The 26,378-nt window shown below is 44.5% G+C and overlaps 1 protein-coding gene across 5 annotated transcripts in view; it reads right to left on the reverse strand.

Annotated features, from left to right (window-relative positions):
- Window positions 1-17,751: 17,751 nt before the first annotated feature.
- Window positions 17,752-26,378, reverse strand: part of MROH1 (maestro heat like repeat family member 1) — a 411,563-nt gene continuing 402,936 nt past the window's right edge. For all 5 annotated transcript variants that reach the window (XM_033934479.1, XM_033934480.1, XM_033934481.1 and 2 more), the window contains one exon: window positions 17,752-18,925. In XM_033934479.1, the coding sequence (XP_033790370.1) occupies window positions 18,840-18,925 (86 nt within the window). In that variant the 3' untranslated portion in view covers window positions 17,752-18,839. The remainder of the gene's footprint in view (window positions 18,926-26,378) is intronic.

The following is a 26,378-nucleotide window of genomic DNA, read 5'->3' on the forward strand; positions in this document are numbered from 1 at the left end:
TGAATCTCCGTGCGGCCGTGATCCCTGATCCGTGGCTCTATTGCAGATTTTCGTATCTTACCCGACAACCCTTCAGCAATATCGTTTATAAAAAAAGTTAAAAAGAAGAGGCCCAAGAACAGAACCTTGAGGCACACCACTGGTAACATCCCTTTCCTCAGAGCGATCTCCATTGACCACTACCCTCTGTTACCTTCCACTCAACCAGTTCTTGACCCAGCCTATCACTTTGGAACTCATCCCGAGGGCACTGTTAAAAGCCTTTGCCAAAATCCAAATACACCACATCTAGTGCACATCCTCTATCCAATTCTCTGGTCACCCAGTCAAAAAAATTGATCAGATTTGCCTGACAAGACCTACCTCTAGTGCAGGGGTAGGGAACTCTGGTCCTCGAGAGCCGTAGTCCAGTCAGGTTTTCAGGATTTCCCCAGTGAATATGCATGAATTCTATTTGCATGCACTGCTTTCAATGCATATTCATTGGGGAAATCCTGAAAGCTCGACTGGACTACGGCTCTCGAGGACTGGAGTTCCCTACCCCTGCTCTAGTGAATCCATGTTGCCTCCAGTCCTGTAATCCACAGGATTCCAGAAACTGCTGGGCATGATGGACCACTGGTCTGACTCAACACTGGCAATTCTTATGACCATTCTCTGTTTTAATTAATATGCATAAGCTTGATTTGCATACACTGCCTCAATCATATGCAAATTCCTTTCAGACTTTGTGGGTAGCCCGAAAACCTGACTAGGTGTGAAGATAGTATGCAAGCAGGCTGTCACACTCTGGGCATTTTGAAATGCTCTCCCTGTAGAAGCAATTCAGTAAGTGCTCGGTCATGGCTGAATCACCTATAAAAGATGTAGTTTATTAAAATAAAAATTCTGACCACCTTTAAAAGGAGATCTAAATGAACGACTATGATATAAGGTTACGCCTAGGTGATGAATTTGTGTTACTACCTCGTGGCCATGGGTTTTGGGGCAATCTCATCTATCAAATTACAGAAGGAATCCTGGGAGACCAAGTGAATATGACAACCTATAAAGCCCATCCTGTCTACTGAATTAATTTCCTCAGCAGTGCCATAGACCCCCCGTTGCTCGCTGGCTCTCGCTTCACTGCCTGTGCTCATCTCAGGCTCTCTGTCTCCATCTTTTCCACTGGGAGGACATTCAATACATCAATTATCCTTTTCATGTAAAAATATTTTCTGATGATACTCCTGAGTCCACCTCGGTAGAACCTCTTATGATGACTTCGTGAAAAGGTTTGCTTCCTGGACATTATTTATGCCTTTTGCTATTTCTGTTATGTTCCTCTCTCAGTTCTGAAAAAGTAGTGTCCCTGTCCACTGTTTACAGCTCTCCTTTAAGTTTTTGGATTGTGATGTTCAAATTGTGTGTTATGTTGGAAACCGCCTAGAATTGTAAGATGGTGCGGTCTAGACAGGTTTTGTTTCTGTCTAGTCATGCTCCCAAGTCAGTGCCAGGAATGACTGAATAACGCTACATAAATGATAACTAGCAGTAGTAATATATTGCTTCCCTTTCAATTCAAGCTTCTCCTCCTCATCTTTAATTTTCCCTATTTAAGAGGCCTACTGCTATTATCTGAACTCTTCTGCATCCCCAAATCTGAGCCTGCTGCATATGCTGCCCTCTGACTTTCCATGCGCCCTCTCTGCTCACATTTAAAGTCCCACTTGAAAAGGTTTTGAAACTTTGGAGTGCAGGCGTGGCCTAGTGGTTAGGGCTCCTGCCTCAGCACCCTGAGGTTACAGGTTCAATCCCAGCGCTGCTCCTTATGACCATGGGTAAGTCATTTAGCACTCCTTTGCCCCAGGTACATTAGTTAGATTGTGAGCCCAGTGGGACAGATAGGGAGAAATACTTGAATAGAAACATAGAAAAAGCGGCAGAAAAGGGCCATAGCCCACCAAGTCTGCCCATTCCAAGTATCCCCCCCCCTGAATTTACTCCCTTAAAGATTCCACGTGAGTATCCCATTTTTTCTTAAAATCCGTTACGCTGCTGGCCTTTATCACCTGGGATGGGAGTCTGTTCCAATGATCCACCACTTCCTGGGATCGCCATGAAACTTCCCTCCCCTGATTTTCAGCGGATGCCCTCTGGTGGTTGAGGGTCCCATGAGCCAGAAGATATCATCTTCTGACTCGATGCGTCCCGTGATGTACTTATACGTTTCAATCATATCTCCCCGTTCTCTTCTTTCCTCAAGTGAGTACAGCCGCAACTTCTTTAGTCTTTCTTCATACGTGAGATCCTTGAGCCCCATGACCATCCTGGTGGCCGTTCGCTGAACCGACTCTATCCTCAGCACGTCCTTTCGGTAGTGTGGTCTCCAAAACTGAACACAGTTCTCTAAGTGAGGCCTCACCATGGCTCTCTACAACGGCATCATAACCTCAGGTCTCCTGCTGACAAAACCTCTATGGATACACCCCATCATTTGTCTTGCCCTGGAGGAAGCCTCCACTTGATTGGCAACCTTCATGTCCTCGCTAATGATCACTCCTAGATCGCGTTCCGCCGTGGTCCTAACCAAGGTCTCACCATTTAGTACATAAGTTCTACGTGGGTTTCTCCTGCCCAAGTGCATTATCTTGCATTTTTTAGCATTGAAGCCTAGCTGCCAAGTTTTTGACCATTGTTCCAGCAGCAGTAGGTCGTGTGTCATATTATCAGGTGATAAGCCACTGCCTACTATGTTACAAAGTTTGGCATCGTCGGCGAACAGTGATACCCTTCCTCTAAGTCCTTTCGTCATATCTCTTATGAATAAATTGAATAGAATCGGACCCAGGACCGATCCCTGCGGCACTCCACTGATCACGTCCGATGCTTTGGATGGGATACCGTTTACCACCACCTTCTGAAGTCTACCGCTCAGCCAATCCCCAACCCATGTAGTTAGAATGTCTCCTAATCCCATCGATTTCAGCTTGTTCAGTAATCTTCGATGAGGGACGCTATCAAATGCTTTACTGAAGTCCAAATATACCACGTCCAGTGACTCTCCGGCGTCCAGTTGTCTGGTAACCCAGTCAAAAAAGCTAATCAGATTAGATTGGCAGGATCTACCCCGGGTGAACCCGTGTTGGTGTGGATCACGCAGTTTTTCTTTGTCTAGGATTGTGTCAATATTCTGTTTGATCAGTGTTTCCATGAGTTTACACACTATAGACGTGAGACTCACTGGTCTGTAGTTTGCTGTCTCTGTCCTGCAGCCCTTTTTGTGGAGTGGGATTACATTGGCTGTTTTCCAGTCTAAGGGGACCCTTCCTGTGCTTAGGGAAAGATTGAAAAGAACAGATAATGGTTCTGCCAGGACTTCCCTTAACTCCCTGAGCATTCTGGGGTGTAGGTTATCCGGCCCCATGGCTTTGTTTACTTTGAGTCTTGAAAGTTCGCCGTAGACACTACTGGGCGTAAATTCGAAATCTTGAAACGGGTCTCTTCGGTTATCTCCCGTCTGCAGCTGTGGACCAGCTCCCGGCGCTTCGCGGGTGAACACTGAACAGAAGTATTGGTTTAATAATTCTGCCTTCTCAGAGTCTGAATGTAAACCACTTAGGCTATAAGTGGTCTATAAATACTAAAATAAATAAACCCTTAGCTCTCTCCCCAGTCATAATTTTAATTTCTTTAATTTAAAATGAGGCTTATATCATATGTGGTGGTCTTGCCCATAGGCTAAGGCATATTAGAAAGCTATCCGTTATAAACAATGAATGCATAGGCAATAGCCTGGGACTTGGAAATGTAATAGATTGGCTCCTGGCTTCACTCTATCTCCTTTGTGACTGATTGGAAGAAGGTGGGAGTATCCTTATAGAATACATGACTTACCAAATTGTGGTATGTTTATGATATGGCGACGATGCTTACGGAAAATAAAGAATACCTTCCCAAAGTGGAGGAAATGTCGGGGCCTTTGATCAAGTTACATTTGCTGAGATAATTTCTTTGGGTTTACTTATGTCTATGTCACTGGGGAAGGGAGGTCTTTTCTTTAAAAAGTTAGGGGGGAGTCTACAGAACTAACATAAAATAAGAAAATCAAGGTTGGTGACCTCATGTAGTCAGTAGTAGTGCTGCCTGATTCAGGGAAAAAAATTTCGATTCGATTCGATTTTCCTGCCCAATTGGATGGTTTTTTCCAAACATCCTGGTGGGTTTATTTTATAGCCTCTTCACCCCCTTTGCCCTCTCCTACCCACACTGGTCCTGTGATGTAAACAAAGTAAACAAACAAAAAAGACTTTTCCTCTCTCTATTAAATCCTAGCTCACGTTTGTGGTCCAACACCAGCTCTGGAAGGATATGCATATCAAATCTAACATTGTAATCACAAAACAGAAAATAAAACTATTTTTCCTACCTTTTCTTGTCTGGTTATTTTTCAAATCATGTTGGTCCCATGTTGGTCTGGTTGTCTTCTGATCAGGCTCTCCTTTCTCCATGCTAACCATCCATCTTCCATCTCTGTCCTCCCCTTCTGTTTCCCTTTCCTCCCCCGGAGGTCTGGCATCTTTCTTTTTTTTCATCTCCATCCCCCCATAGCTGCAGCGATGGACCCCACCATGCCCAGATCCATCTCTCCTTTTCTCAACTATCCTTTCATCCAGCATCTCTCTTCTGTGTCCCTGTCCCTATTCTCCTCTCCAGTACTGTCCCCCTTGTGCCCCTGTTTCTATGCTCCCTCCATGCCCAGCATCTTATCTCTCCCCATATCCAGCTTCTTCTTTCTCTCTTCCATACCTCTTGTATCCACTTCCCCAGGTACAGGCTTTCTCCTACTGTCTCTCCTGCCATCCTGCACCCTGCCCACCTACTTTGAAGCAGTATCTGTCCCTCTTGTACCCTTCCCATTGTGGTCTTGCATTTCTTCTCCCTCTCTCCTTTGCTTTCCTCCCTCTCTTTTTGGTTTGGTCTCTCTTCCCTTCACCCCAGGTCTGGCATCTCCCCTCTTGTACTCCTTCCTCCTCCTCCCTATGCACAGGCCTGCCTCCCTGCCATGAAGACCTGCTTTCCGCCGTGAAGACCTGCTCCCCCCGCAAAGGCCTGCCCCCCTGCAGTGAAAGCACTGTTCAGTCTCCCCGCTGTGAACGCCTGCTCCCCCCGCAAGCCTGTATCTTCCCCCAGCTTCCCCGCTCTTACCTTTAGGCTAACATGGCAACCTGCAGGCTTGGTGTTATAGCAATCCCTGCAGCTGCTCGTCATCCTCAGCGGCACGTTCTCTACCGCGATCCTGTCCCTGACGTCAGAGCAGAGGCAGGCGTACCAGAGAGCACGTGCCGTTGAGGATGACGGGCAGCTGCAGGGATCGTTATAACACCAACTAGCCTGCAGGCTGCCGTGTTAGCCTTAAGGAGGTAAGAGCGGGGAGGCCTTTCTGACTGACCCTCCCCCCTCAAACAGAAGTGGCAGCAGATGGCCAGCAAGAGGCAGCGCTGCAGCTTCTGCTTTAGGAAGGCACGGGGGAAGGGTTGATCACTGAATTGGGAGGCCAAATTTTTTTTTTTTTGAAAATTGAATCGATTCACCTGATTCGAATCAGTGAATCGATTCGAATCGTGAATAGGGCAGCACTAGTCAGTAGCAAGCAAACTTTCCCCCTTAGACTGTAGGCTTTCAGCCTTTTATTTAAATCAATGTTAACCACATTTACTGTAATAAATGTCCTCAAGTCTCATATTTGTCTTTGGAACGATTGCTATAGTGCCTACTAGTCATACATGTCACTACACAAATCCACAAAATGGATGGTTTCTTTACAGAGCTTACACTGCAGCCATTAACTTCTGGAAAAGGGGAATGGTACTAAATGTAAGGCCATCTGTTGTAATATGATCTCCCCTGCCAACATAACTGTGACTGCCAGGGTGAACTCTAGCAGCGGAGGAGGAGGTTAATCTAAACTGGGTTACACTGCCAAAGTTGTAACGACTGTGAAATCATGTAAAAGCAATTCTAAGTCAAGATCAAGGACACCATCTTAGACTTCTCAGATCTTACATCTGTCCATGTAGAAGTGCTAATTGGAAGATCTGACTCCCTCGTGCCAGACTTCTTTGACCCATTCTGGCTCCTGGAAGCTATGAGTCCCTTTGGTCTGTGAGGAAGCTCTAAAACAGTGCTGTCTGGCTTCACAACTACCACGAGCCCCTGTGGTCTTTCCAGGTGGAAGCCCAGAGACTCTTAGTCTGAACTCATGGCAATTGGAAGTCTTCAGTCCCTACAGTGCAGGAGCCTGAAAGCCTCACAGCCTTGGGGGCATTCTGGAAGTCCTAAGCCCCTTTTTCTGGCCCAGGGGTAGGCAATTCCAGTCCTCGAGAGACTGGTCAGGTTTTCAGGATATCCACAATAAATATGTATCTCAAGGAGGCAGTGCATGCAAATCCATCTCATACATATTCATTGTGGATATCCTGAAAACCTGACCTGGCTCCGGCTCTTGAGGATTGGAATTGCCTACCCCTGGTCTGGCCAAATACAAGGCCCTACATTCTGGCTCTTTAATTAGCTTTCATTAGCCATCTTGCCAAGTCTCTGCAGAGCTCCGAGGTGTAAGGGAGTCTAAAGTTCTTAATGGGACTTAGGAACACACCTCTGATGTGACATGAGAGAGTCTTACATTAATGCAAGTCAGGCAAGGCCCTGCGTGCTGGAAGCAGAGCCAGCCTACCTCCCTGCTATTCCTGGGCTTTGCATAACATCTGAGTTCATTTCTCTTCTGTCAACACTTATTTTGAAGAACTGTTTCAACATTTTATTCAGTGGCTCCATTCTCATTTCCAACACTCACACCTGCACTAAATGGAGTCATTTTACCACCTTGCATTATAAGAGGGACATTTTCAGCATTTCTACAGTGAAGGCACACTGAAAAGAGCAGAGGTATCTCCACACAGTCTATGACTCTCCCTCCCATCATACCGGGTCTGGCAGCTTCTGTCACCCCTCTTGCCAGATATCATGAATGTGAAAAACAGGTTGAGAGGCCACATTTCCATTTTCTTCTGTCTTACCACCCCTCCCTCATACTGTCATTCCCATCATTTCCTCTTCTCTCTTCCCTTCTTATCCCTCTCTGCTTGACTTCCCCTATCTTTTCCTTGTCCCCTTGTCCTGTCCTTCTTATCCGTGCCTCTTCTATTCCCTCCTTATTCCCTGCACTCTCTGCCTCATCTGACTCTTGTTCCCATCTCCTCACTTCCTCTTGATCTTGCTGTCCTCTCAGATTTTTCTCTCCTAATTTTCCTCCCTGTCTCACTCTGCATAGTAACAGTAAATGAAAGCAGGTCAAGACTAATTTATTTATTTCATTCATTTTCTATCCCATTGTCCCCCAAACAGCTCAGAACAGGGAACAGGTTACAGGTTAAACATACATAAGTGGCTAATGCAATTTGCCCAGTTGGCTTTCCTCCCTGGTTCTTTACAATTTGGTATACACGAAAAGCAGGTTCAAATGTTCTCAGGTGCTTTGAACTTATCTTTGTGAAGGCTGTGTGCATTAATTTCTATTCCTGCCCAATGCACTCCTCCTAGGAACACTAAGGAAAACTACTAATTCAATCCCTGCCTAGAGAAAGCACAGTTACTTACTGTAACAGGTGTTATCCAGGGACAGCAGGCAGCTATTCTCACATATGGGTGACGTTACTGACGGAGCCCGATAGCGGAAGCCTCAAAAGCAGACTTTCTTGAAGAAACCAGAAGTTTCGAGTCGACTGCACCACGCATGCGCGAATGCCTTCCCGCCCAGCGTAGGGCGCGTCTCCTCAGTTTAGATAGCTATCAGAGAAGCCAACCAGGGGAGGTGGGTGGGTTGTGAGAATAGCTGCCTGCTGTCCCTGGATAACAACTGTTATGGTAAGTAACTGTGCTTTATCCCAGGACAAGAAGGCAGCCTATTCTCACATATGGGTGACCTCCAAGCTAACCATAGTGGGATGGTGGGAGACTTGGCGCTTAGGAAAATAAATTTTGTAATACTGTTTGGCCAAACTGTCCATCCCGTCTGGAGAAGGTATCCAGGCAATAGTGAGAAGTGAAGATATGAACCGAGGACCAAGTAGCAGCCTTGCAAATTTCCTCAATAGGAGTAGATCTGAGGAAAGCTACTGAAGCTTCGCTCTAACTTTATGGGCTGTGACTCTACTGTGTAGGAGTAATCCAGCCTGGGCATAGCAGAATGAGATACAAGCAGCCATCCAGTTGGAGATGGTACGCTTAGAAATAGGATGTCCCAACTTATTTGGATCGAAGGAGACAAAAAGTTGAGCAGTTCTGTGTGGTTTGGTGCGTTCCAAAAAGCACATTTACAGTCCAGAGTATGAAGAGCTACTACTCCAGGATGAGAATGAGGCTTCGGAAAGAACAGTGGAAGAACAATGGATTGGTAGAGATGAAATTCTGATACCACTTTAGGGAGGAATTTAGGATGAGTACGAAGAACCACCTTGTCATGATGGTACACCGTGAAAAGGTGGATCAGCAACTAAAGCTTGCAGCTCACTGACTCGTCGAGCCGAAGTGAGGGCAATGAGAAACACCACTTTCCAAGTGAGATACTTCAGATGAGCCTTGTCAATTGGTTCAAATGGAGGCTTCATCATTTGAGCAAGGACAACATTGAGGTCCCAAACCACAGGAGGTGGTTTGAGAGAAGGTTTGACATTGAAAAGTCCTTATGAATCTGGAAATCACCGGATGAGCAGAGAGGGGTTTCCCTTCAAAAGGCTGATGGAAAGCCGCAATTGCACTGAGATGGACTCGGATCGATGTAGACTTGAGGCCAGAATTGGATAAGTGCAAAAGGTAATCCAAAACAGAAGATAAGGAGGAATGCTGAGGCTCCTTATGATGAGAAAAACACCATGTAGAAAATCTAGTCCATTTTTGGTGATAGCATTGTCTAGTGGTAGGCTTCCTAGAAGCTTCTAAAATGTCTCTTACAGATTGAGAAAACCGAAGAAGGGTGATGTTGAGAGGTACCAAGCTGTCAAGTGTAGAGTGGAGAAAATTGAGCAGGTGCAAAAAGATTACAAAGAGGATCATAAGATCCTAAAAGAAATGAAAAAGAAGATGACAGATATTGAGAATCACTCAAGAAGGCAGAATATAAGGATCCTTGGCTTAAAGGAAGGGGCTGAAGGAAGAAACATAATATCTTTTATTGAAGAATTAATACCAAAAATACTACCTATCAAAGTAAAAATGCCAATTGAAATAGAAAGAGCTCACAGGATCCCAGGAAGGAGACCTCAAAATCAGGACAAACCCAGGCCAGTAATACTACGTTTATTATGTTTTCAACATGTTCTAGAGCTTTTAAGAGTGGCAAAGGAAACAAAAAATGTGATTTATATTGGCTCAAAGCTGTTTGTTCCAGACTTTGCCAAAGAAACTGTGCAGCTACATAAACAATTTCTGCTTTTGAGACAACCATTGAGAGATATTGGGGCCAAGTATGGGTATATTACCCTGCTCTGATGAGGGTTACACTCAAAGACAAATATTATCAATTTGAGGATCCAGAAAAATTAAAGGAATTTTTGGCATCTCAAGAGACACCGATGAGTTAAATGAATAACTATGTAAGTGGAAAAGTGCTCTAATTTTATATTGTGTTATTCAGTTATTATTAGGGTTTACTGAATGAAAAAGAAAATGAAAAAAATAATTATAGGTTTTACTTGATTAATTACATGAAGATGAACATTCCAACTGTATTCCAACTGTTTCTTTTAACTGCAAAAGAACTTTATGAATAGTTTTTTTTCTCCATTCAAATAAGAAGGATCTAATCTAAAAGAAAGTTCCATCTCATTACCATAATCGCATGCAAATTGTACCTGATGATGAAAGAGATGGCTGGAACACTCGACGCTGTCTTCATTCCAGAATGGGGCCTGAAGCAGGAGAGTCATTTCTGGAATCATCAGTGGCTGATGGATCATTTGTTCTGAGGCCAGAACTAGGTGAGATCCAGGCTAGAGGTGGCTTCAGGTGAGATCCTGCTTGAGAGAGTGAGCTGTAGGTTGGAGAGAGGAAGCAGACAATAGCCTGGAGCTGTTGTATTCCAGTACATCAAGTGCGAGGTACCGCCCCCTTGTGATGGGAGTGAAGTTGATTTGAGGACGGAGAGGGAGAGCCTATTTCAGAAGTGTGCATTGCCCTTGTGAAGATGTCGTTGTCCTGGACTACTGCTTAGGTGGCTCGGGGGCCTCTGCTGTTGCTACCCGGTGCCTGTTCGTGGTGAATACTGTCTCGCCGGTGTGGTCTGATGGATCGGATCGCCCTGCTTCTGGGTGTTCTTAATTGGGGCCTTTGCACTTCCGGTATGGCCGCGCCTGTGTGGCTGAAGTGAATGTTAAGTATCAGAATGTTTTGTTTTGCGTTCTGGTTTCTTGCCGATACAGCGGAGGTGGTTGCAGATTGCCTTTGATATTGTCGCTGTATTGTAGGGATCAGCATCAGTTCCCTGTCTTTGGGCCACCTCCTGTCAATGTCAACAGCTCTGTTGGGTCGTTCTGTCTTGCCGTGGATGGAGCAGAGAGTGTGTGACATCCCTAGCCTAAAGATATTGATTGTGGTGTATAATTGTTTTTTTGTTTTTGTTTTTGTTTTTTTAAATATATTTTATTGAGCAAATCAAGAAAAAACAAAGAACACAACAAAAGGCAGCCGTGCCAAAAGAGCAATAATACACCACGGCAAACCCTAAGTACAAGGCATCAACTAAGAATACAACAGTCACACAGTGCCATAAAGAATCAAGTGCTCAGAAAAGATTTTACAAATATCACTCCAAAGATACCCAACCTACCCACCCAGCCCCCCCTCTCCCATGTGGATGGCACAACAAAAAGAAAGATGTCAGAAAAAACACAGGTATGTATGAATGAGTGAGGAAACAAGCAACAAGCGCCAGAGAGCAAAATATAATAGAAAGAAAGAGGTGCAGTCCCCCATATCCTATGAGTTAAGCAGTAAACTCCTAGAACGGTGCGGCAAAGCCGTCCAATAAGCCTCCCAAATCTCCTGAAAACGATCCCAACTACGGGGAACCCTACCGGACACAGCCCGGCACTCCAGCAAGGCCAATTCAAAGAGTGAACATTGCCATTGTACCACCGTTGGGATAGCCTGCTCCCGCCAGCACACTAAAATCACCCGTTTGGCCAGTAAGAAAGCTTTCTGGACAAACAGTGCCCTCTGGGCAGAGATCCCATCCCATCCAGTACATAAAAAAGAGCAATCAAAGGAGAACAAGCTGGCAAATTCGGCAGGAACGAACGAAGATAAGGCCAAACCCGAGACCAAAACCGCTGTATACAAGAGCATGTCCAAAACATATGCCCCAACGTGGCTCCAGGAGAGGCACACTTAGGGCAAGTATCCCTGTCAGCGAAACCCGCTCGAAAGGCTCGGACTGGTGAAATGAAAGCTCTATGCAACAACTTATATTCCTGCTCCCGATGAATCATACTCCAAGAAACAGCCGCAATGCTGCCAAAACCATGGGAAAGCACATCCGGCGAGATGTCACTCTGCAAGTCCTGGCTCCAGGCGCGTGCCAGGTGACCAGTCTGAGTATCAGGACACAAGGTCAGTAAGGTCGAGATATAATAGCTCAGCTTAGGGGCCACCGGTTCCCATAAAGCCAGACACCGACCCAAGCGATCAGCACTGTGAGCTGTCACCCCCAATGTGTCTAGGCCAGAGATATAATGACGCACCTGAAAGTACCCGAACATATCAACAGTGTCAAGGTCGTATAAGGACTGAAGTTCTGAGGGGGTAAGCAGGCGCCCCTGCTCATGTAGAAGGTCCCCCACTCTTTTAATGCCCCGGGCATACCAAATACTAAAAGTGCGAGTCTCCGAACCCGGAGTAAAGTCCAGATTTCCTACCAAGGGAAGAAACGGTGTCTCACTAAAGTTCAAAGAAAACTTCCTACACAAGAGTTTCCATCTCCAGCGCATATAGGCCCAAACAACATGAGTCCGTATAGGCAGGGGCAAACGGATAGAAGGAGCATGAAGGACATACAACCCCGCCACCGGTCCCAACAAATCCTTTTCTAGTGGATAATTTAGGGCAACCGAACTTTCAAGACACCAATCACGGAGAACCCTCAGCCCATAGGCCAAATTATAAAGCTGAAGATCAAGCAGACCAAATCCACCCATAGAGAGAGGTAACATTAACACATGAAGTGGTAGGCGAGGCCTTCTGCCACCCCACAAAAAGGTACGCAACACTTTATACAAAACATCCAAATCCCTATGTTTCAGCCATAAGGGTAAGGTCTGTAGAAGATACAACCATCGAGGCACCAGCATCATATTATACAAATAGATACGCCCGGACAAAGAGAGAGGGAGTGCACCCCAAAGACGTAGGAGCTCAACCGTTTTTTTAAGTAAGGGTCCCACATTAGCCTCATACAACTGATTCAGAGCTGAAGGTACATAGACCCCTAAATATTTAACCTGGAGAGGTGTCGCTCTCAGTGGAAAAAGAGGCCACACCGCATCGATATCAAGATGTAAAGCCATAGCCTCCGATTTAAAGACATTAAGCTTCAATCCAGAGAGCTCCCCAAAACTATGAAAGAGATCCAATAAAGGACCTAGAGCCTTCTTCGGGTCCGTAAGGATAACCATAATGTCGTCAGCAAAAGCCATGCAGCGGATCGACGAGCTGCCCACCGCCACCCCTGAGAGATCCGGATGATGCTGAAGCTGGATCAATAAAGGCTCCAAAAACAAGATGTATAAAAGTGGGGACAACGGGCAACCCTGCCTAGTCCCCCTCTCCAGTCGAAATACTGAGGAGGGACAACCATTAACTAGCACCGCTGCCGCCGGGTTGGAATACAAGGTTCGTAAGGCCTGCATGAAGAACCCCGAGATCCCATATCTAGCCAAAAACAGAAAAAGAAAGGCCCATTCGACCCGATCAAATGCCTTCTCTGAGTCAAAACTAATGAGCAGAGAAGGAATTTGATGGTAGTCACAATATGCCATAGCCAACAAAAGTTTGCGTACATTATGTCCCGCCTGCCTGCCCGACACAAAACCGTCCTGATCCTCCTGTATCAAGGTGGGTAGTGGTGTATAATTGTTTTCATTCCCTTCTGTCTTGGTTACATGCATACAAATATGGATAAATAGAATCAGCAACACATTCTCTTTAATATCTTAGTTTGCAGCATATTCTGTCATGAAGACGCTTTTAAAATATCTACTGATTGCACTTTGTATCAGAGAGAGTTAGGCTCAGATGTTAACAGCAATGGATGTTTGATGTAATTTAAGGGGAAATAAGAACATAACATAAGAACATAATCAGTGCCTCCGCCGGGTCAGACCATAGGTCCATCCTGCCCGGCAGTCCGCTCCCGCGGCGGCCCAAACAGGTCACGACCTGTCTGAATCACCAGAAGGGGCTCCCTTGCCACTTTGGTTTCTCATTGAAGTCCTATCTTCCCATCGAAGTCCTAACCCTCTGGTCTTGCACATGCACGACCTGGTTGGGTTTCTATACTTATTACCTGGTTAGCTTTCTATACTTGTGTTACATCCCAGCTCCTCCCTCAGTATCCCACGATCCCTTTATCCCTCAGAAATCCGTCCAATCTGTGTTTGAATCCCTGTACCGTACTCTGCCTGATCACTTCCTCCGGTAGCGCATTCCAAGTGTCCACGACCCTTTGTGTGAAAAAAACCTTCCTTGCATTTGTTTTGAACCTATCTCCCTTCAGTTTCTCCGAATGCCCCCTCGTACTTGTTGTCCCCTTCAGTCTGAAGAATCTATGGTTGGTGAAATGATAAAAAAATAAATTAGTTAAATTCATGAATACATTTAATTTTAATACTGTTATGAATTTTATATAGATTAAAACTTTATTTATATTGCTAACAGACTGCAACAATTAATTATTCATCATTATGAGTAGGTGTCATCCAGATATATATGAAATGATTTTGTCCTATAGGATTGATTGATGTGGCAGGGACAGGATTGGTGGTTGCAGGGATGGGACAGTGATGGGGACAAATTTTTTTTCTGTGTCATTCTCTAGTGCCAACTCTGTGACTCCTAGGTTGACAAGTCTGGTGAGCAGGATTTGGTGATCGACTGTCAAAGGCTGTGCTGAGGTCAAGCAGGACCAGTAGGGCAACATTTCCTTTGTCAAGTATGGACCAGCAGTTGTCTACCCATTAGGACAGTCTCTGTGCTATGCAATGCTTGAAACCAGACTGGAAAAGTGGAGAGGTCCTCTTGTTAATCCATGAAGGGTTGTATTTGTTGCAGTACTATCTTCTCTAATAGCTTCGAGATGAATGGTAGGTTGGAAACCGGTCTGTAGCTACTGGGATCCTGGGGATCGAGGGTGGGCTTCTTAAGGATGGATTTGATGATGGCCAATTTCCACTTCAACTTGGACACGGGCAAAACATCGATCCAGAATGACGGCCACGGCACTGAACTTCTGAAAAGGAAATTATGAAGCGATGAGACTCATAAGAACATAAGAATTAACGCTGCAGGGTCAGACCAGTGGTCCATCCTGCCCAACAGTCCGCTCACACGGCGGCCCCCAGGTCAAAGACCAGTACTCTAAATGAGTCCAGCCTCACCTGCGTACGTCCCAGTTTAGCAGGAACTTATCCAGCTTAGTCTTGAATCCCTAGAGAGTGTTTTCCCCTACAACAGACTATGGAAGAGCATTCTAGCTCTCCACCACTCTCTGGGTGAAGAAGAACTTCCTTACGTTTGTACGGAATCTATCCCCTTTCAACTTTAGAGAGTGCTCTCTCGTTCTCCCTACCTTGATGGGGATGAAGAGGATAAGCACTGTAAAATCACTAGAGCAAGCATGGTCCCTTTTTAAGGACACAGTCACCGAAGCGCAAAATCTATATATACCGCGTATCAACAAGGGATCCAAGAGGAAAAAGAACAAGGAACCGGCGTGGCTTACTGTAGCGGTGAAGGAAGCCATCAGAGACAAGAAGACTTTGTTTAAGGAATGAAAAAGGTCAAAAATGGACGAAAACTTGAAAAAGAACAAACATCAAAGCAGGTGCCATAAGGTAGTAAGAGAGGCCAAAAGAGACTATGAGGAAAAAATAGACAAGGAAGCAAAAAACTTCAAGCCGTTTGTTCAATATATTAAGGGGAAATGACCCACGAAGGAAGTGGTGGGGCCGTTGGATCACCATGGAATAAAGGGAGTGCTTAAGGAGGACAAAGCCATCGCCAAAAATCTAAACACATTTTTTGCATCTGTATTTACCGAAGAGGATATACGCAACATACCAGAACCAGACAGGCTATACGCAGGAAACAAAGACAGGAAACTGACAGGGCACTGGTCTTTGACCTAAGGGCCGCCGCGTGAGCAGACTGCTGGGCACGATGGACCACTGGTCTGACCCAGCAGCGGCAATTCTTATGTTCTTATGAATGGTACTTTCACGGTCAATAGGGTGGAGAGGAAGGACTAATTTGGTGAATGCATCTTGTACTGATAGTAGGAGGTTGGATGGGCATGGATTAAGGAACAAATTGGATGGACATAGCTGTTTCATGGTTTCCGAGAGTTGCTCTTGTGCAATCAGGTGGAGTTGAGGTAGGGATCTGCATGGAGAGTCCTTGAGTGAGCTCTGGAGGTAGGCTAGGCGAGGCGTTCCATGGCTAGTAGAGTTGAGGGTGCTGCGGATGTTGTCAATTTTGGCTTGAAAGTAGTCAGAGAGTGCTTCGCTGTTAAGGTAAGCTGGGCTGTTGTGATTGTTCCCGTGGGAGGCAGAGAATACATCAATGTGAATAAGTAACTCGAATGATTGAGGGCTTTTTGAAGGAGCTGTGCATAATACGCTTCTTATGTCACAAGAATAGCAGACTTATAGCTTATAGATCATGTGCCTATATCTATGGAAATTCAGTGTAGTTCACATTCTCCTACCCAAAATCCCAGCTGGAGACTCAATACTCAACTTTTCTGTGATGAGTGCAGTCTATCTAAAATTAGGCAATTTCTTACAAATGTTTTTCAACATTAACGACACTTTGTGAATCAATGAGCTCACCAAACATTTGGAATTCAAACTCTTCCTGGTGTGGGCTGAAATGACCATCTACCCAACGTCTCCATTTATCAATGCGTGTCTTTTTGAAACCCATCATAGATCAAGGAGCCTATTTGAAAGAACTGGGAATCTATAAACATCTCAAGGGAGGCCTAAACACAATGAGAATGGTGCTGCCACCCCCATCCCCAATCTTGTGCTGAAGGCACTGAGGAAGGAGGAGGAGAGAGACCTGTACAGGTGCATACAAGTGAAGATTTTAAAACCCTCATAATACTGGAGGTGAAGACAAAGCCCCCTGAAATCCCCAGAATAATAGGAAAATGGCAATACTTTTTACAGGCCTAAAAAGTACTTTTGAAACATTACTATTCTCACAAACTGTTATCTCTACTAAAATTAGCAAAGCCAAGCCAAGTGGAACCCATCCTTCATACAGAATTCAGCAGAACAGCTGCTGAAATAGAGAAGTCCATTTTGTGAGAATAAAATTACCAGCCAGCACAAAAAGGAATTACCACATATCCTAATCAAAGAATATATATATAATTACTGTACAAATAAGGAATGGGCTGTGCTCGGGAAAACTGAGGAACTTGATATTAGAAAGGCATTTGTCGGGAATTGATTAGAACCTTGGTGAATAGAGGATGTCCTGCGCAATATGACTTAAGGAAAGTAAAAATATTGTCCAATTAATGAAATGACAAGCAATGTATGTCCAGTGACAATCAAATACATAATATGCACCAACGTGGATTGAGGGCTTTTTGAAGGAGCTGTGCATAATACGCTTCTTTTGTCACAAGAATAGCAGACTTATAGCTTATAGATCATGTGCCTATATCTAAGTGCCTGTTTTCAGGACAGACATCCAGGTATACTCAAGCGCTTGAGGTATATTATCTGTCAGCTCTATATGCTGAAGGGATTTGCTCTTGTAACCTGTTATTGATTGTTAATAAAATATATATTACTTATACCAGCATATTGGGTTGTTGTGAGGTCAGTTATTGAAAGCCGTAATAACAGGCGGCTCTTCACATTAGCCACACAGATTGAAGACATCAAATCTTTTAATTTGAAGTTGTATACTGCAACTTAACCTTCAGGCTCCCAGCAGATTACAATAATCAGTAAACTGCCAAAACAGCAACACACTTTGTAACAATCACATCAATATTATAAAATGTCACTAACAAGTCACAAAAACTCTACACATTAGTTTCCCTGTTCTTTCTTATTTTTAATCCATAACTCTCTTATTTATCTTCTCCTTAAACTTAAATGTTTTTGATTAAACAACCAAATTTCCTTAAAAAGAAACTTTGTATGAAGTTTGTTGCCTTATCTTTGATGGTAGAAGACTCCATAATTCCGTATAATCAGCAGACCCTGAGGAGAAGCTGCCCTGTGAGAGAAGGTTAAAGAGCAAGGGATGGCACATCTCAAGTGCAGTGTCTGAGCTAATAGAGGGCAATTTGGTGCAGACAAAAACAACTTTATGTGCCACATGCAATGGGACAATATCGCTGGTCAGAAGGCAATTCAATTCTCCCGCCCTTTAATTCCATCCCCTGCCCCAAGGCAAAAACACACAGCACACAGGAAGTTAACGCCACACTGGGACATGCCAGCTCATTTTATTTAAAAAATAAGTCCTTATATTCTTATGTACATCATTGTATCTAAGTGGAAAAATTCTGAAAATAACACGTTACCTCTTTAACCTTTGAGCAATCTAAACAATTGGTGAAAGTGTAATCCACTCACTCAGTAAGGTGCTATAAAGTCAATAAAAATATCCCCAAAGGCACAGAGAATTCCCAAACTCAAACGGTACAAAGCACTCATGAAACGAAGTGAAAGAAGCTCCCGACCTCTCCACAGAATCAGGCACTGATGATGCATCAGCTTCAATCCACATGAAACGAAGGCCCAGAACAACGTGAAACTGACAAAGGCAAGTAAACTGTCCCTTGGTCTGGTCTCTGCAGCACAGAGCTGAGGACACGTTTGACCTTGTTCTGCTCTGTATCAGGTTGAGGTAGAGACTACGTTGACCTTTAGCCCATTCTCTGAAGTGTGGGGTCTCTAGGCCGCACGGACCCTTGGACAGCTTTCTACAGGGTTAGGTGGCATACTTCCTTGCATAGCTATATCTTCCACTGTCAACTAAACACGATAACTGACCCTCACCCTCCCCAAAATAAGATAAATATGTGCTGAGCATGAAATGAAAGAAAAGTAGCTTGTGCTGACTCTGCGAGAGGAGTCATCTTGCCTCTGGTTGATCATTCATCATTCTTTATTTGTTCTGGCTGGTACGTTTTGGTCCCACTGTTCCTGTCTGTTGCCTCTGTCACTGTTATCCACCTCTGCCCTCAGTTGCTAGAGTCAGCCCTTCCAGTGTACACCCCCCCACCCTGGTCCCATTTCAGAGACAGGAACATGATAACGGTGGCCAGCAGCAACAGAGGGAATGATATTGTAATGATGGCTGGGGGAGGGGACATCCCACTGAACAAGAAAGTCTAGAGTCAGGGAAGCAGAAACACTGCGATGGTGGTTGAGAGCACTGGAGGCACAATCTCCTGGAGCAGGAAGTCTCTCAGCAGAGTACCAGAAATAGTAATAGTTTAGTCACTGAAGCTTCTGGTGTCTTCATGGTGAGTCTCTTCATTCCACCTCTAGTGCCAGTTACCCCAACCTGACCAGTCGCCCCAGGGTTTCTACTGCTTTGATGCGCACTGCAGGGACGGGATCTTTCAACAGCAGGACCAGGGCTGAAAGGAAATAGAATCACTTAATGCTCATGAATATGATAAATACCAGTATATAACACAAGCACAAAACCCTTGAGTCACCTGATCTAGTATCTCTATGATATGGACCCAGGTAGGGCTGATCTCTCAGCGTCACTTGCTATTGTATTTTTGAAGGTCTGGGTAGGGTTTATAACATGTCGGGGTATCCTTCAGAATGATTTTGCACCTTTTCTAAGAGGGTCCGAGTAGAGTTGATATAATACAGTGGTCTCAAACTCAAATCCTTTGCAGGGCCACATTTTGGATTTGTAGGTACTTGGAGGGCCGCAGGAAAAAAAGTTAATGTCTTATTAAAGAAATGACAATTTTGCATGAGGTAAAACTCTTTATAGTTTATAAATCTCCACCCCCACCCCCAAAGGCCTGCATATTCCTCCCTTCTTTGCAGCATCCTCCAGCTTTTCCCCTGGCCTCCCGGTCTTAGTTTCAGCTAATTACCATGCCTGCAGAGAGTGCTGTAACATTCCTTGCAGGCTGCCATCGGCCTCTGCATGTTCCCTCTGCCGCGGTCCTGCTCCTCCTTTAACGTCAGGGGCAGGATCGCAGCAGAGGGAACATGATGCTGAGGATCGCTACACACTGGCAATCCTCTCTACATGCTACTGTAATTATCTGAAGGTAAGAGCTGGAGGCCAGGGGGGAAGCCGGAGGACGCTGCAAAGAGCGGGCAGCACTAGTACAGACCGCAGGTCGCAAAATGGTACCTGGAGGGCCGCATGTTGTCCCCGGGCCGCGAGTTTGAGACCACTGATATAATATGAGGTTCGATAAAGAGCATATGGCCTCTCCACTTTGCTTCCTATCACTCCCAAGCTTTCTTAAATTCAGATGCCATTTTACCAGGAGGCTGTTCCACAAAGTCGACATCCTGTCTACAAAGAAGTTACTTTTCTGTCTGTCTCCATTCACCTCGTTATTTTTTCCCTGGGAGTTAATTTCCTAATAACACTGGATTGACAAAGCGGAGGGGGGAAAGAGACACTGCAGGAATTGATTATTTCTTATTTCATTTTGACTGTTACTTTGTCTTTTTCATTTTTCTAACGTAAACCACCTAGATCCTTTGATCATGTAAATGGTACAGCAAATTCAATCAATAATAACCACCATCATATGCTTCTTCTTAATTGATAGAGACTCGCTGACTGAGTGTTTATTGCATCGACATCTCTGACTTATCTCCTGTCTCAATTCCAAAGGAGACATATTGAAATTTTTAAGTTTCAAGTTTATTGACTTTTAATATACTGACCATCAACAAGTATCTAGCCGGTTTACAATAAAATATTTAAAATAGAGATAAAAAATTATATATATAAAAGAAGATAATAAAAGTGTACATTAAGGACATTAACTGGATGAACTTGAAGGTGGGGGTAAGAGGGGAGGGAGGGGAAAAGTTACATAATTAGAAGAAGAAAAAGAAGAGAGAAAAAAATATATATATTTTTTATATAATATTGAGATAAGGTGGGGGAGAGGATAAAACATGTAGGATGGGATCGCTTCATAGAAGCGGTTGGTTGAGTAAGATGGAGATGCTTTAAGAGCAGATGAAAGCATCACGAAATAAAAAAGTCTTTAGGCTTATCTTGAATCTGTCAAGTTGTTGTTCGAGTCGGAGTTGATGTGGCAGAGCATTCCACAATGTTGGGACAACTACTGAAAAATTTGTTTTTCTGGTGTGGAAAAAGTCTTTTATAGAGGGAATTGAAAGGAAATTCTGGTCTGCTGATCTAAGTGTACGTGTTGAGCATTGAGGAATGAGAAGCCTATCAAGATATGAAGGCTGATGAGAGAGTTTTATTTTAAAGGTCAGAAGGATAATTTTATAAGTAATACGATGTGTGATAGGAAGCCAATGTGCTTCTTTCAAGAGAGGGGTGACATGATCATATTTACCTAATTTGTATATGAGTTTTACTGCCGTATTTTGGATTAATTGTAAGCGTCAGATTTCTTTTTGGAGGAGTCCGTTATATAGGGAGTTGCAGTAATCAAGGTGGGAGATAACTAAGGAATGAACCAAAATTTTGATAGCATCTGTGTCTAGGATGGAAGTAAGAGAACGAATAAGGCGAAGTTTGTAGAAACATATTTTTACTACCGAGCTGATGTGATCGTGAAAAGTAAGGTCCTTATCGATGATAACTCTGAGTAGTTTTATTTTTGTTTCGATTTTTATAGGAGTGGATTTGATAAAGATCTTTCCTGATAGAGACTCACTGTTTTTAATAGGAAGTAGAAGGCCGCAGGATTTATCAATGTTGAGAGAGAGCTTATTTGTGTGAAGCCAGTCACTTATTGCGTCTAGGCTTTAGAATAAAGACCACTCATCTGGGATCATTGGTTTATGAGATTTTCTGGATGGTTTTGTGTTCTATCTTTTGGTACCATTTTAGACCAAAAAAATGTCCCAGGAAAAAACAGACACAAAAACTTATTGTGAGGACTGGGGGGCCAGGATTCTTAGTGGACTGCCCCCCCCCCCCCCCCCCCAAGACATCTCAGCAGCCTAAGGGGCACTGCAGTGGACTCCACATACACACCTCACCACAACCCCTATGCTGAGTCCTCCAGAAAGAGCAAACGATGTACTGAACTGAACTAGACATATATATTTGGTGGCTTTTGGAGGGCTCAAACTTTCTGCCACAAGTGGCTTATGGGCCTGGCTCCTTCTCTACATTCCACTGCACCAACCACTAGGGCTACTCCGGAGGAGGGGGGAGGTCAGGCTCTTTTCTCTTCGGTGGTCAATTGGGCACTTTGGACACCTTTTTGGCATTTAGTCCTTACTGAAACAGGACCAGCCTAAAACACACTTCCAATCTGCTTAGAAAACTGTCTTAAAAATGGGTTTGAAAATAGTGATTTTGACATTTTGGCAAAAAAAAAAAGTCCATCTGCTGCTTTTGGATGTTTTTTTCACTTTCAAAAATGAACCTCATAGTATCTTTCAGCATGATCCGGTATCTTTTGTTTATGAGGATCTAGGTAGGGTTTCGACATCATGTGGACGTTTACAGATCATCTAGACTGCATCAATCAAACTTATAATGAAAGCTAAGAAATTTGATCACGTGACTCCTCTTCTTAAAAAAGCACTGGCTTCCTGTCGCACATCGCATAATGTACAAATTAAGTTTGCTTATCTTCAAATCTCTGATATACAAAACTCTGGCTTTCATTTACAAATCATTGATTCCTTATACCTCATCCAGATTACTGAGGTCCAATGACCAACACTTATTAGTCATCCCCTCGCTTAAAATTATTAATACACGACGGCACTTCATCTATTCCGCTACAGCTCCTCAAACATGGAATACTTAAGAGAGGAAAATAATTTGGATAAATTTAAGAGCAAACTTAAAAGCTTTCTTTTTATAGACACATTTAATGACTAAAAGGACTGTCTAGGAGCTTCATTTTATTTTTATAACTTCTTTGAGATTTTTTCCTTTCCTATTGTTTTCAACCATAAGTGTCTTTTCTTCTATCAACCAAATTGTATTTCTGTCCCCCATCCTTTCCTCATGTTTTATCATGTTTGTTAAGTTAGTCTTCAATATGTTTTGTAAGGTTCAGTATTTTTTGTTACTTTTGTTTGTCCGTCCTATTTTGTAATTTTATTGATTTGTTCATCGCTTAGAATTTTGAATAAGCGATTAATCAAATTTTATAATAAACTTGAAACTTGGACAGAAGGAAGACTGTGGGTAAAGGGGCAGACATGCAGGGCAATCGGATTGCGAGGACAGCGCTGGGCAGACTTTTATGGTCTGTGTCCCGTAAACGGCAAGGCTGGAGTGGGTTTCGATGGCAAACTCCAATGGGTAGACTTCTATGGTCCAAAGAAAGGCAATATAATCCTGAATTGTTGTGGGATGGACTGTTCAGGTTTTTGACTAGGTCGGTTGCAGTTCAGACATGCTCAGCTTGCTTCAGAAGATTGTGCCGAGTTTTCTTTAGCAAGGCTTTCTTTTTTGTACTTTTCAGAAGTCCCTGCAGTGTGAAAGCCAGCCAGCAACTCTTTCCTAGCAGTTAAAATCCAACAATGTTATTTTTCCAGTAGCTTCTTTACGCTGTGCCTTGGAGAACCTCCCGTCCCTTCAAATCCCTCTTCTCATTAAAGTGAAGCAAGCGCTCCTGATTTATGAGTCCACATGCTTCCTGCTTCAGACATGGTGCTGATAATTCTGCTTCCAGCTGCAGAGTATCCCCAGGGAAGGGCTGCTGGAAATCTGAGAGCCCAAATCCTTCACCTGGACTCAGTTCAGCTAATCCACTCAATACAGGAAGCTCTCACACACACATGCACACTCGTCCTCTCACACCAACATTTGGAAATAAATACACCCCCCCCCCCCCTCCTTAAAGCAAGTGGCAAGAAATGCAGTCCGGGAGGAAGAAAACGTGGCAGAACTCTTTCCCTGCAATTGGATTCTGCTATGTACAGAAGAGTGAAGCATAAATTTCACTACAATTCTACAGTCACAAATTCATAAATGATGCTGTGTAAGCCTCCACAGAGGCAGCTATTAATAGTCCTTATGCAATTAAGCAAAGCACTATTTTCATTCAATTAACTTGATTAAAAAGAACTTCCAAATGCACCTAAACTCCAGAAGGAAGCTCTCTAAACTGAGAAGATTTGCGCACGCCCTGGCTTAGGGGTGAGGTTCAGGTATGCGCAAACTAACCCACTTGGAGAAAGTGCTTCAGAGAGAAACAAAACAGACAGATAGATCTTCCCATATACGCCCCCTCCCAGACCAATCAATATACAGTGGTACCTTGGATTACGAGCATAATCCGTTGCAGGAGCATGCTCGTAATCCAAAATGCTCGTTTATCAAAGCGAGTTTCCCCATAGGAAATAATGGAAACTCGCTTTGATAGAACGTGAACTCTCAGGCTTTGAGCATAGAAACATAGAAAGATGACGGCAGAAAAGGGCTATAGCCCACCAAGTCTGCCCACTCTACTGACCCGCCCTATCAAGTCTGAGTGTCTTATTAGGCCTCTGTAGGGATCCCACATAGATGTCCCATTTATTCTTAAAGTCAAGCACGCTGTTGGTCTTGGCCACCTGCTCCGGAAGCTTATTCCAGTGCCCCACCACTCTTTCCGTGAAGAAATACTTCCTGATGTCACCCCTAAATTTCCCTCCTCTGAGTTTGAGCGGATGCCCTCTTGTGGCCGAGGGTCCTCTGAGTAGGAAGATGTCATCTTCTTACTCAGGGCACATGCTCAGGGCATGCACACATGCTCAAGGCCCAGCACAGGAAGCAGATCTTCAGGCATCGGCACCAACGCACAGGACATGCTGGTGCCGGTGCCGCTGCGGAGGCTACAGCAAAGTAAGAAGAGGGTTCGAGTGGGTTGGGGGGACCTCAGGTCGTGGCGGGGGGTGCCCGATGGCAGCGGGGGGGGGGGGGGGCCCGATGGCGGCGGGGGGGGGGGCCCCGATGGCGGCGGAGGGGTGCCAGATCGCGGGGGGGAGGGTACCGGTTCGCAGGGGGGGGCGCTTGCAAATCAAAGCGCGCTCGGTTTCCGAGGTGCCGATTTTGCAAATGTTTTGCTCGTCTTGCAAAACACTCGCAAACCAGTGCACTCGTAAACCGAGGTACCACTGTATATAAATACACACACACCCCTCCTATAACACACACACATACACCTTCTCACATCAATATTCCTTAAATACACCCCCCTCCCTCATACATAGTAGATGATGGCAGAAAAAGATCCTCACAGTCCATCCAGTCTGCCCAACAAGGTGGCCAGGGCCTTGCCCACCAATCCATTCAGGCTCGGGTCAGCCTTGTTTAAATGCTGGTTGTGAAGTCAGTTCCCCCCACTGGCGTCGTCAAGCCTTCACCTGTCTCTCGCCACAGGCGGGACGCAGACAGACATCAGGCTTCGCTCCCTCTTGTCACAGCCAACCCATATCAATAGATGCACACACTCTCCCATCACTATTTATTTATTAGGATTTATTTACCATCTTTTTGAAGGAATTCACCCCCCAATTTTCTCCCATAATCAAAATATACTGTATACATAAACTCACACAAACATATATAAGTACAAACTGTCCTTTTCCCCCAAATGGACTGCTACTATTACTACTTAAAATTTCTATAGTGGCAGCAGATGTAACTTTCTCTGTCTCTAGTAAATATGTATTCACACACACATACACATCCCTCTGTCCCTTATACACATATAAACACCCTCCATATGCACATCAACATACAAGCACTTACAGAACCCCTCTCTGACATACTGTACACAAACACTGCCTCTCACATACAGTGTCATAGCCACAGGGGTGGGGGATCCTCAGGGGCAGACAGTACCTAGGCTTGAGTCCCGCCAGCCAAACAGTTCCTCTGCCTCAGTAGCAGGAAGTCGGCCGTGTGCGCTGGGGTTGATGCAGCACTTCCGTGCATACTGGGTTTAGATACAGAGTGAGCACGCACGGAAGTGCTGGAGGTCAGAGGCTGGAGCAGCCTGACGACTTCTGCTGTTCAGGCCACATGGGCTGGTGGGGGATGGGGGAGTGGCCAAAGGGGGTGAGAGGTGGGACTAAGAGGAAATGCTTGTCTCCCCTTCTGGCTACGGCCCTGTTCACATACATGAGAATATGCAACCTTATAAATACACAAATACGTCTTTCAAATACACATCAAACCACACTCTCACACTTACGAGACACATCCACCTCCTGAGCCTCAGCCTCTCACAGATCAGGCACAGTTTATCCTTCACTCTTTCACAGAGTCAGGAGAAAGCCAGCTTCTTTTTTGCTGAAGTTTTTTCAACTTTTTCTTGGAGCATTTCTTAATTTTCCATGCCATTACCACATACCATGATATCACAGATCACAGGGAAAGAATCTCTGAAAATGCTCCACTCCATTCCAAAAGCACACTTCAACCCACTCTGCATGCCTGGATTAGAGATTCTACCCCACTAAAACACCCGCAATACAAAAGACAAAAAGTTCAGATAAAAATTGGAAAAATACCATTTGTCCTAGTATTTTCTAATCTCTCTCTGATGTGCTTCAAATCTCTCAGTTTCTGCACTGAACTCCTCAGCAACAAATTTATATACAACATATTAAAAGGAATATAGCAGTGGTCCCCCTTCCAATAAACCTTGAGCTTCAATACCCTGAAATACCCCCATTGTCTAGAAAATAAACATCTAAGCCACCAATATTGAGTCGGGGAAAGAACGAGAATGTGTGGGAAACTTGGGGGGAGGGAGGGAGAGAATGACAGGAACTGGCAAGGGGAGAGAGAGAATGATAAGAACTAGATGAGGGAGAGGAAGAATGTGAGACCAGCTGAGGAGAGGAAGAGAATGATAGCGACTGGCTGAGAGAGGGGATGAG

Source organism: Geotrypetes seraphini, chromosome 2 (genome assembly GCF_902459505.1).
Source record: "Geotrypetes seraphini chromosome 2, aGeoSer1.1, whole genome shotgun sequence".
Classification (NCBI taxonomy): domain Eukaryota; kingdom Metazoa; phylum Chordata; class Amphibia; order Gymnophiona; family Dermophiidae; genus Geotrypetes; species Geotrypetes seraphini.